General features: G+C 66.4%; 1 protein-coding gene across 1 annotated transcript; it reads right to left on the reverse strand.

The window, feature by feature from the left end:
- Positions 1 to 7,625: 7,625 nt before the first annotated feature.
- LOC147412827 (uncharacterized) lies at positions 7,626 to 11,767 on the reverse strand. The gene is made up of 2 exons (XM_086480975.1): positions 11,395 to 11,767; positions 7,626 to 8,086 (listed from the first exon to the last, which is right to left on the reverse strand). The coding sequence occupies exons 1-2, from the start codon at positions 11,765 to 11,767 to the stop codon at positions 7,626 to 7,628; spliced, it is 834 nt and encodes a 277-aa protein (XP_086337101.1).
- Positions 11,768 to 12,047: the final 280 nt, after the last annotated feature.

Below are 12,047 nucleotides of genomic sequence, written 5' to 3' on the forward strand. Positions count from 1 at the left end.
TCCCCTACAGCCCGTGAGGAAGACCACGGTGAGGCAGGCCATGATGAAGACCATGGTGAGGCAGGTTGTCCCCCTACAGCCCGTGAGGAAGACCACGGTGAGGCAGGCCATGATGAAGACTATGGTGAGGCAGGTTGTCCCCCTACAGCCTGTGAGGAAGACCACGGTGAGGCAGGTTGTCCCCCTACGGCCCCCGAGGAAGACCACGGTGAGGCAGGTTGTCCCCCTACAGCCCGTGAGGAAGACCACGGTGAGGCAGGCCATGGTGAAGACCACGGAGGTGAGGCAGGTTGTCCCCCTACAGCCTGTGAGGAAGACCATGGTGAGGCAGGTTGTCCCCCTACAGCCCGTGAGGAAGACCACGGCGAGGCGGGTTGTCCCCCTACAGCCCGTGAGGAAGACCACGGTGAGGCAGGTTGTCCCCCTACAAGCCCGTGAGGAAGACCACGGCGAGGCAGGCCATGATGAAGACTATGGTGAGGCAGGTTGTCCCCCTACAGCCCGTGAGGAAGACCACGGTGAGGCAGGCCATGATGAAGACTATGGTGAGGCAGGTTGTCCCCTACAGCCTGTGAGGAAGACCACGGTGAGGCAGGTTGTCCCCCTACGGCCCCCGAGGAAGACCACGGTGAGGCAGGTTGTCCCCCTACAGCCCGTGAGGAAGACCACGGTGAGGCAGGCCATGATGAAGACCACGGTGAGGCAGGTTGTCCCCCTACAGCCGTGAGGAAGACCACGGTGAGGCAGGCCATGATGAAGACCACGGTGAGGCAGGTTGTCCCCCTACAGCCCGTGAGGAAGACCACGGTGAGGCAGGCCATGATGAAGACCACGGTGAGGCAGGTTGTCCCCCTACAGCCCGTGAGGAAGACCACGGTGAGGCAGGTTGTCCCCCTACAGCCCGTGAGGAAGACCACGGTGAGGCGGGTTGTCCCCCTACAGTCCGTGAGGAAGACCACAGTGAGGCAGGCCATGATGAAGACCACGGTGAGGCAGGTTGTCCCCCTACAGCCCGTGAGGAAGACCACGGTGAGGCGGGTTGTCCCCCTGCAGCCCATGAGGAAGACCACGGTGAGGCAGGTTGTCCCCCTACGGCCCCCGAGGAAGACCACGGTGAGGCAGGTTGTCCCCCTACGGCCCCCGAGGAAGACCACGGTGAGGCAGGCCATGGTGAAGACCACGGTGAGGCAGGTTGTCCCCCTACAGTCCGTGAGGAAGACCACAGTGAGGCAGGCCATGATGAAGACCACGGTGAGGCAGGTTGTCCCCCCGCAGCCCCACGGGCGGCGGAGCAGATGCCGTGGAGGGCCCCCACGCCGCAGTAGGTGGATCCCTGAAGGAAGCCATGATCCCGTGGGAAGCCCACACCGGAGCAGGCTCCTGGCAGGACCTGTGGCCCCGTGGGGGGGACAGAGCAGCCCCCGCTGGAGCAGGTTGGCCGCCGGTGACGCCGTGAGGGGGTTCACGCCGGAGCCGGCGGTTCCTGAAGGACGGCACCCCATGGAGGAGACCCACGCTGGAGCCGTTCATGGAGAACTGAATCCCTGGGAAGGGATCGCGCTGGAGAAGGCACGGAGGACTTTCTCCCGTGAGGGGGACCCCACATCGGAGCAGGCGAAACGCGTGAGGAATCCTCCCCCGGAGGAGGAGGAAGAGGCGGCAGAAAACAACAGGGTGATGAGCTGACCCCAACCCCCATTCCCTCTTTTCCCCCCTGTGCCGCTGCGGGGGGGAGGAGGGAGGAAAACCGGGATCGAAGCTAAGCCCGGGAAAGGAGGGAGGGGTGAGGGGGGAAGGTGTTGTAAGATTTGGGTTTATTTCTCATTATTCCCCTCTCGGTTAATTGGCAATAAATTACATTTTTCCTTTCATCGAGGCCGTTTCGCCCGTGACGGTAGATGCCGCGTGATCTCCCCGTCCTCATCTCAACCCCACGAGCCCGTTGGTATTTTTTGGGGGGGGGGGGGTTTCCCTTTCCTTTCCCCCGTCCAGTCGAGGAGCGGGAGCGACGGAGCGGCTTTGGTGGCCACCTGGCATTTTGGCCGGGGTCAACCCACCACCGTCTTCTTGTTTTTCTTAAAGCCGCCGGCACGGGCTGTACCCGACCCGGGGGAAACTTCTAGAAGCTTCGTACAGAAGCCACCCCTGTAACCCCCCCACCCCACCCCACCCCCCCCCCCCAAAACCCTCGCCACGCAGACCCGCTACATCCCACCCCTCGCCCCCGCGAAGGACGGGTTTAAGAATTATCCCTAAAATCTGCGTTGATCGCGCCCGCCCCTCCGCGCGACGTCAAGGAGAAGGTTCCCCCCGCCGAAATCCGCCGAAATCCAACTCGCTTCGGCGCGTCCCCCAAGAGAAGCGGGGGCTTCACGCCCAACCCGCCCCTCGGGCCCTCTCGCCGCGCTCACGACCTTCGCCTCCCGCCGTCGTTCCGCTTTCCGACCTCGTCGCCGCCGCCGCCGCCGCCTTTCGCCCGTCGCTTCTCCCGGTCGTTACCCTCACCCCTCAGGTGCTCCGTGCCCCCCCACGTCGGGCGCCCAGCAAGGCTGCGGTGGGTTGGCGCCGGCCGGGTGATGCCAGGGGTCCCCCACCAAAGCCACTTTGTCACTCTGCCCCCCCCTCAGCTGGACAGGGGAGAGAAAATAGAACGGGCACGCGGGGGGGGCGGATGAAGACGATTTAATGAGGCAAAAAAATAGCAAAACCAAAGCTCTTATTCTCGCCTTCCCGCCAGCAGGAGATTCCAGCCCCTTCCTGGAAGCAGGGCTCCGGTGCGGACGCGTGTCTGTACAAACGGACCCCAAAACCAACACCGAACCTAACTGCCCCCCCCCCCCCCCCCCTCCCGCTGATGTCACCCCCACGCTGGTAGTCCCAGTCCGGACTGGGCAGGAGAGAGGGATGGGAGGCAGGAGCTGGGCTCAGGGCCTGGATTCAGGGATGCGCGGGGTCGGGATCGACGATGGAAGGAGGGACAGAGACCCCTCAGATGTCACCATTGACCCTGGTGACCCCCCCTCAGCCTCTCTGCCCCCCCCCCCCGGGGTCCTTGGGATAAACCCCGGGGGTTATCGCTGCTGGGAGCGGCCGCCGCCTGGGGAAAAAACCACCGCGATTCCCGAAAGCTCCCGAAAGCGCCGTTCGTTCGAGGAGGCTGCACCGAAAAGTTAAAGCCCTAAAGCAGAATTCCATCCGATTTAGCCCAAATCAGGCCAGCGGGACCCGGCGGGAAGCGCGTGAGGACCCTCCAACCTGAGGAGGACGGAGCGGCAGGACCAGGGGGACGAGCTGACCCCAAACCCACCCCCCCCCATTCCCCATCCCCTGCGCCGCTGCGGGGGGGGAGGGGGAGGAGAGAGAGAAATCGGGATCAAAATTAATCCCGGGAAAGCAGGGAGGGGTGGGGGGAGGGGGGGTTGAAGATTTGGGTTTGTTTCTCGTTCCTCTGAGTTAATTAGTCCAAAAAATGACATTTTCCTGAAGTCGAGGCTGTTTTGCCGGGACGGCAAACGCCGAGGGACCTCCCGGTGCTGACCCCGACCCCCCCCCCCCCCCCCCCCCCGCTGAGGAGGGGGGAGGGACAGAGCGGCTCTGGTGGCCACTAGCCACCTGGCCAGGGGCAACCCACCCCACCAGCGAAGCCACCGGTCCCCTACCGGGGTCCCCGCGGCAGCAGCGCCGGGAGGGGCGGCGGTGGCATCCCGGCAGCGCCGGGCCACGGCGGTGGCCGCGGTGGCTTCGGGGCCACCGGGGATGGCCACCAGCCTGCGGGCCTCCCGCAGCGTCCCCAGGAGGTGGTCCTTGGCCAGGCGGGCGCTGGCGTCCCACAGCACCTCGGCCGTTGCCACCAGGTCCTCGGGGACACCGGGACCCTGCTGGGCCACCCCCGGGAGCTTCAGGGCCACCACGTCCTCCCGCAGGGCCACCACGTCCTCCTTCAGGGCCACCACGTCCTCCCGCAGGGCCACCACGTCCTCCTTCAGGGCCACCACGTCCAGCAGCCAGAGCAGCCAAGGTGGCCTCGATGTTCTCGAGGTGGCGCCGCAGGTGACAGTAGAAGTAGGTGGCCTCGTGGCAAGCGGCCACCAAGCGTCCCAGGGGCTCGGCGGCCGCCGCCGCCAGCCGCGCCCGCTCGCTGGCCCCCACCGCCGCCACCATCGTCACCACCGTCCTCTCGGTGGCCTCGGTGGCCGCCTGCAGCCTGGCGCCGGCCTCGGCCAGCCGCGTCCCGTGGGCCGTCACCACCTCGGCCATCGTGGCCACCTCCGTGGTCACCGGCAGCGCCCGGGCGGCCTGGAGCAGCTCCCGGCGCGCCTCGTCCCCCCGGGCCATCGCCGCGGCCAGGTGGCCCGCGGTGACGCCGGCGGTGGCCCCCGCGGTGGCCACGGTCCCGCAGGCGTCCCTCAGGCGGGCGGCGTCCCCCGCCACCGTAGCCCAGGTGGCCTCCACCGAGGCCACCGCCTCCCGCCACTCGCGGGTGACAGCCGCCGCGGTGGCCCAAGCGTCCCCCGCGGTGGCCCTGGGGACGGCAGCGGGCTCAGGGGTGGCCCCGGCGGTGGCCCCGGCGGTGGCCAAGGCACGACGGAGGCGGGCGGCGTCGCCCTGATGGTGGCCCATGGCCTGGCGGAGGGTGACCATGAGGGCCACCAGCCCGGCCCGCAGCGAGCCCGCCGGCACGGCCAGGGGGACGTCCCCGCGGGTGGCCCCCAGCTCGCCCAGGATGGCCACCACCGTCACCAGTGGCTCCAGGGACACCTGGGGACAGGGGACACGGCCGCTGGCGGGGACCCCGATGTCCCTTGTCCTCTCCCTGGGGGTCCCCCCCCTTGGCCCTTCTGGGGGTCCCCTGGCCCCTCTGCTGTCCCCGTGTCACCCCGGGGGTCCCCCACGTCCCTTGTCCCCTCCTTGGAGTTCTCGATGGCCTTTGTCCCCTCTGGGGTCCCCTGATGCCACCCCGGGGTCCCCCACGTCCCTTGTCCCCTCCTTGGGGGTCCCGCCCCAAGCCTTCACCACCTTCAAGGTCCCCTGATGCCACCCTGGGGGGCTCCCATTGTCCCCACTGTCCCCTCCATTGTCCCCACTGTCCCCACGGGCCTCCCCCTCCCCCTCCATTCCCCCTCGTCCCCCTGTCCCCGCTCTTGCTGTCCCCTGTCACTCGTGTCACCCGTCACCACCCGCCCCCCGTCCCCTGCCAAGCTCTGTCCCCCTGTCGCTCACTTGTCACCCCCCCCCCGTCCCCCTGTCCCCTCGGCCACCCCTGTCACCCCCCCCGTCCCCTTTGCCACCCCAGCACCCCCCTCCCATCCCCCTGTCCCCTCGGCCACCCCCGCCCCCCCGTCCCTTGTCCCCTCGGCCACCCCCAGAACCCCCCCCCCGTCCCCCTGTCCCCTCGGCCACCCCCGCCATCACACCCCCCCTCCCCCCCGCTCCCCCTGTCCCCTCGGCCACCCCCAGCACCCCCCCGGCCTGTCCCCCTCGCGGCCACCCCTGTCACCCCCTTGTCCCCTCTTCCACCCCCATCACCCCCCCCCCCGCCGTCACCCTCCTGTCCCCTCGGCCACCCCCAGCACCCCCCCTGCCCCCCCCTGTCCCCGCCCCCCCCCCCTTCCGCCGCCCTTCTGCCCCCCCCCCGTCCCTGCCCTGTCCCCCCTGTCCCCCCCACTTCGTGTGTCCCCCTCTGCCACCCCCCCGTGACCCCTTCTGCCCCCCCCCCCCCCCGCGCCGAGATTTGTCCCACCTCAGGGGACACGATGGCCCCGGCGGTGGCCTCGGGGGTCTCCATGGGTGGTGGCAGCGGTGGGAGGGGACACGGGGACACGGGGACACGGGTGGGGACAAGCAGGGCCGGACGTGGCGGGGCCCGATTCTGTCTCGGGCCTGGGCCGGGCTGGGACCGCCCGGTGAGGGACGCTGCCAGCGGGGACGTCACCACCCCCCCCCCACCCCCCCCCTCCCCGTGACGTCAGGAGGGCCAGGGGGGGGTGTGTGTGTCCCCTCCGTGGTCCCCAATGTCCCCAACAGGAGCTGGTGTCCCCCAGTGTCCCCAACACAGCGTCGTGCTTCCTGATTCCCTCCCCTCCCATCCCCCCCCCCCCCCAAATCGATGTCCCCAAGCGCGGCCACCCGCCGTCCTCGGTGTCCCCCCATGTGTGTCCCCCGCCCCCCAGCCCGTGGTGGCCCCCACTGTCCCCCCCCTCGGTGTCACCAGAGGGACCCCAACGCGGCCACCCGCAACCTTCCCCCCCCCCCCATGTCCCCTGATGTCCCCTGATGTCCCCAGTGCTGGCTCTGACACGTCCCCACTGTGTGTGTCCCCCCCCCAAAACGCTGGCCCCGATGGTGGCCTCAGTGTCCCCAGTGTCCCCTCACGGTGGCCCCAGCGTGGCCCCAGCGGTGGCCTCGGAGTGTCCCCAACGGTGGGGCCGAGGTGGCCTCAGATGTGTCCCCAGCTCAGCCCCAGGGATGTCCCCAGCGCGGCAACGACTTGTCCCCAGCGCTGGCCACCGGCACGTCCCCGGCGATGTCCCCAGCGATGTCCCCAATGATGTCCCCAGTGATGTCCCCGGTGATGTCCCCAGCGATGTCCCCAATGATGTCCCCAGCGCTGGCCACCGGCACGTCCCTGGCGATGTCCCCAGCGATGTCCCCAATGATGTCCCCAGTGATGTCCCCGGTGATGTCCCCAGCGATGCCCCAATGATGTCCCCAGCGCTGGCCACCGGCACGTCCCCGGTGATGTCCCCAGCGATGTCCCCAATGATGTCCCCAGCGCTGGCCACCGGCACGTCCCCGGTGATGTCCCCAGCGATGTCCCCAATGATGTCCCCAGTGATGTCCCCCTGCTGAGGGCCCTCCTGTGTCCTCACCACGTCCTCCATGGCTTGGGGACATCCAGCCAGGCGCCCTTGGGGACATCAGGGACAGTCCTGCGCCCTTCAACAGGGGTGGCTTGGGGACATTCCCCCCCCCCGGTGTCCTCTGGATGGGTTGGGGTTGTCCCCACCCCCGGTGGCCCCGTGTCCCCACCCCCCAGTGACGGGTCGGGGGCTCAGAGTGTCCCCAAGGGTTTATTGGAGGGACAGGGGACGGTGTCACCAACCCCTGGGTCATGAAGGGGACGTCCCCAACGTCCCCAGGTGGGACAGGGGACATCCTGGTGTCCTCAAGTGGGACAGGGGACATCGGGGTGTCCCCAAGACGAGGTGGCCCCTCCCAGTGTCCCCAGATGGGCCAGGGGACATCGGGGTGTCCCCAGACGAGGTGGCCCCTCCCAGTGTCCCCAGATGGGACAGGTGACATCGGGGTGTCCCCAAGATGAGGTGGCCCCTCCCAGTGTCCCCAGATGGGCCAGGGGACATCGGGGTGTCCTCAAGATGAGGTGGCCCCTCCCGGTGTCCCCTGATGGGACAGGGGACATCGGGGTGTCCTCGAGACGAGGTGGCCCCTCCCAATGTCCCCTGACGGGCCAGGGGACATCGGGGTGTCCCCAAGATGAGCTGGCCCCTCCCGGTGTTCCCCGACGGGCCAGGGGACATCGGGGTGTCCCCAAGATGAGAAGGACCTCCCGGTGTCCCCAGATGGGCCAGGGGACATCGGGGTGTCCCCTCCCGGTGTCCCCGTCCCTACTCGTCCCCCGGCAGCGCCTCCAACGCCGAGGCCAACCTCTGCGTCCCCTCCTTGTCCCCCAGGACCGTCCCCAAGGCCACCACGGCGTCCCCCAGGACGCGGGCGCTGGCGGAAAACCCCCCCCCGGCCGCCAGGTCCCGGGTGACAGCGGTGACAAGGGCCCTCAGGTGACCCGTCACCTCCTCCAGCAGCTCCAGGGCGGCGTTGGCCGCGGCGATGGCCTCGGTGGCCGCGGCGGTGGCCTCGGTGGCCGCGGCGGCGGCGGCGGCGGCGCGGGCCAGGCGGCGGTAGCGGCGGGCTTGGTGGCGCTGGTGGCCGGCGGCGGTGGCCAGGTGACGTTGGGCTGTCCCCCCCCCCCACAGGGCCACCTGGCAGAGGAGGGTGACGGTGGCCAAGCAGGGGACGAGGTGGCCCTCCTGGGTCACGCCCAGCGCCTCCCGCACCACGTCCAGGGCCACTGCGGGGACAGCGGGGGACAGCCGTGTCACCCAGGGGCCGCGTCCCCTCCCAGCGTCCCCAGTTCCCCGCCCCAGTGTCCCCAGTTCCCCGCCCAGTGTCCCCAGTCCTGTCGCAGTGTCCCCATCCCTCCCCAGTGTCCCCAGTCCCCCTCCCGGTTTCTCTGTCCTTTCCCAGTGTCCCCAGTCCCATCCCAGTGTCCCCAGTCCCATCGCTGCCTCCCCAGTCCCATCCCAATGTCCCCAGTCTCGGCCCAGTGTCCCTGTCCCCTCCCTGTGTCCCCATCCCAGTGTCCCCATCCCACCCCAGTCTCCCCAGTCCCCCTCCCGGTTTCTCTGTCCTTTCCCATTGTCCCCAGTCCCGTCCCAGTGTCCCCAGTTCCCCTCCCAGTGTCCCCAGTCCTGTCGCTGTGTCCCCATCCCACCCCAGTGTCCCCAGTCCCCCTCCCGGTTTCTCTGTCCTTTCCCAGTGTCCCCAGTCCCATCCCAGTGTCCCTGTCCCCTCCCAGTGTCACCAGTCCCATTGCTGTCTCCCCAGTCCCATCCCAATGTCCCCAGTCTCGGCCCAGTGTCCCCATCCCTCCCCAGTGTCCCCAGTCCCCCTCCCGGTTTTTCCAGCCTTTCCCATTGTCCCCAGTCCCGTCCAAGTGTCCCCAGTCTTGTCCCAGTGTCCCTGTCCCCTCCCTGTGTCCCCTGGCCCCTCCTGGTGTCCCCCATCCCAGTGTCCCCATCCCTCCCCAGTGTCCCCAGTCCCCCTCCCGGTTTCTCTGTCCTTTCCCAGTGTCCCCAGTCCCATCCCAGTGTCCCCAGTCCCATCGCTGCCTCCCCAGTCCCATCCCAATGTCCCCAGTCTCGGCCCAGTGTCCCTGTCCCCTCCCTGTGTCCCCATCCCAGTGTCCCCATCCCACCCCAGTGTCCCCAGTCCCCCTCCCGGTTTCTCTGTCCTTTCCCATTGTCCCCAGTCCCGTCCCAGTGTCCCCAGTTCCCCTCCCAGTGTCCCCAGTCCTGTCGCAGTGTCCCCCTCCCGGTTTCTCTGTCCTTTCCCAGTGTCCCCAGTCCCATCCCAGTGTCCCTGTCCCCTCCCAGTGTCACCAGTCCCATCGCTGTCTCCCCAGTCCCATCCCAATGTCCCCAGTCTCGGCCCAGTGTCCCCATCCCTCCCCAGTGTCCCCAGTCCCCCTCCCAGTTTCTCCACCCTTTCCCATTGTCCCCAGTCCCATCCCAGTGTCCTCAGTCTCATCCCAGTGTCCCTGTCCCCTCCCTGTGTCCCCCACCCCAGTGTCCCCAGTCCCCCACCCAGTGTCCCCAGTCCCACCCCAGTCTCCCCATTCCCATCCCTGTGTCCCTGTCCCCTCCCAGTGTCCCCAGTTCCCTCCCAGTGCCCCTGTCTCTTTCTGGTGTCCCCATCCCAGTGTCTCCATCCCTCCCCAGTGTCCCCAGTTCCCTCCCAGTGTGCCCAGTCCCCTCCCAGTGTTCCCCCATCCATACTGGTTGGGGCAGGAGAAGCTCTATACTGGTCTACGCTGGTCTGTAGAGCATTCTACTGGTCTTTACTGGTCCCTAATGGTCTACAGTGGCTCCTACTGGTCCTTACTGGTATACACTGGTTTGAACTGGTCTATAGAGCTCCTTACTGGCCCGTATAGCTCCAGACTGGTCTACAGTGGTCAGAGCAGGGGAAACCTTCTACTGGTCTGTAGAGTTTTCTACTGGTTCTTACTGGTCTATAGGGTCCTCTACTGGTGTAACCAATGCAAAGAGATCTGTATGGCTTCATACTGGTCTGAACTGGTCCATACTGGTCAGGGCAGAGGAAAGTCTCTATTCATGGGTACAGCTTCTTACTGGTCTGTATTGGTTCCTACTGGTCTGTAGGTTTCTCTACTGGTATCACTGATCCAAGCGGATATGTAGGGCTCCCTACTGGTCTGAACTGGTCCATTCTGGCCTATACTGGTCAGGGCAAGAGAAGGTCTTTACTGGTCTGTAGAGCTTCTTGCTGAACCATACTGGTCTCTACTGGTCTCTACTGCTACAGTGGTTCCTTGTGGTACCTACTGGTCTAAACTGGTCCCTACTGGTCTGTAGGACTCCCTGCTAGTCTGAACTGGTCCATTCTGGCCTATACTGGTTAGGGCAAGAGGTGGTCTCTACTGGTCTGTAGAGCTTGCTACTGGTCTGTACCGGTCTCTAGGGTTCCCTACTGGCATTACTGGTCCCCGCTGGTCTGTAGGGCTCCCTGTTGGTCTGAACTGGTCCATTCTGGCCTACACTGGTAAGGGCAAGACGAAGTCTCTACTGGTCTGTAGAGCTTGCTAGTGGTCTGTACTGGTCCCTAGGGTTCTCTACTGGCATTACTGGTCCCTGCTGGTCTGTAGGGCTCCCTGGTGGTCTGAACTGGTCCCTTCTGGCCTACACTGGTCAGGGCAAGACGAAGTCTCTACTGGTCTGTAGAGCTTCCTACTGGTCTCTACTGCTACAGTGGTTCCTTGTCGTCCCTACTGGTCTAAACTGGTCCCTACTGGTCTGTAGGGCTCCCTGCTGGTCTGAACTGGTCCATTCTGGCCTATACTGGTTAGGGCAAGAGAAAGTCTCTACTGGCCTGTAGAGCTTGCTACCGGTCTCTACTGCTACAGTGGTTCCTTGTGGTACCTACTGGTCTAAACTGGTCCCTACTGGTCTGTAGGACTCCCTGCTAGTCTGAACCGGTCCATTCTGGCCTATACTGGTTAGGGCAAGAGAAGGTCTCTACTGGTCTGTAGAGCTTGCTACTGGTCTGCACCGGTCCCTAGGGTTCTCTACTGGCATCACTGGTCCAAGTGGATCTGTAGGGCTCCCTGCTGGTCTGAACTGGTCCATTCTGGCCTATACTGGTTAGGGCAAGAGGAAGTCTCTACTGGCCTGTAGAGCTTGCTACTGGTCTGTACTGGTCCCTAGGGTTCTCTACTGGCATTACTGGTCCCTGCTGGTCTGTAGGGCTCCCTGTTGGTCTGAACTGGTCCCTTCTGGCCTACACTGGTAAGGGCAAGACGAAGTTTCTACTGGTCTGTAGAGCTTGCTACTGGTCTGTACTGGTCCCTAGGGTTCTCTACTGGCATTACTGGTCCCCGCTGGTCTGTAGGGCTCCCTGGTGGTCTGAACTGGTCCCTTCTGGTCTACACTGGTAAGGGCAAGACGAAGTCTCTACTGGTCTGTAGAGCTTGCTACTGGTTTGCACCGGTCCCTAGGGTTCTCTACTGGCATTACTGGTCCCTGCTGGTCTGTAGGGCTCCCTACTGGTCTGAACTGGTCCATTCTGGTCCGTACTCACGCAAGGGGGTACAGACCAGCATCAGCACCAGGGCGACGGTCCAGATCACCCACAGAGCCCAGCGCCGCCGGCGGCTGCAGCTCAACTCCCGCTCCAGCTCGGCGGCTCCGGCATCGGCGGCCGCCCCCAGCGCCCGGTAGAGACCTTCGGCGTCGATCCCCGGCGGCGCCGCCGGCGCCACCGCCGCCACCGCCGCCACCAGCGCCGCCTCCAGCTTCGCCTGCGCCGCCTCCGCCTCCGCCAGCGCCTCCTGCGCCTCCGCCCGCGCCACCGGCGACCCCAGCGCCTCCGCCAGCCCCACCAGTGCCTCCAGCGCCCGGCCCGAGGCCTCCGCCGCCGAGGCCACCGCCGGGGACAGCGGTGGAGGGGACATCGCACACCGGGGGGGGCTGGGGGGGTCCTGGATGAGGCTTCTCGAAGCTCCTCCTCGTCTCAAATTTGGCCAAGGCCGAAGGAGTCGTAGCCTCTGGGAACCACCTTAAAGAGGGGGAGGGAACCAACCAGTTGGGCCAGTTCTTGGCTGGAAAGCGGAGGAGAGGAGATCAACAACCCTGGGGACACCCAGGTCAGCGAGGGGGAGGTGTCCCGGAGCAGAGATACCCCCGTCCCCCAAGGGTGGGACGTCAGGCTGAGCCCCCGCAGCCCGTGGAGGT

Source organism: Leptosomus discolor, unplaced genomic scaffold (genome assembly GCF_034619465.1).
Source record: "Leptosomus discolor isolate bLepDis1 unplaced genomic scaffold, bLepDis1.hap2 HAP2_SCAFFOLD_133, whole genome shotgun sequence".
Taxonomy (NCBI): Eukaryota; Metazoa; Chordata; class Aves; order Leptosomiformes; family Leptosomidae; genus Leptosomus; species Leptosomus discolor.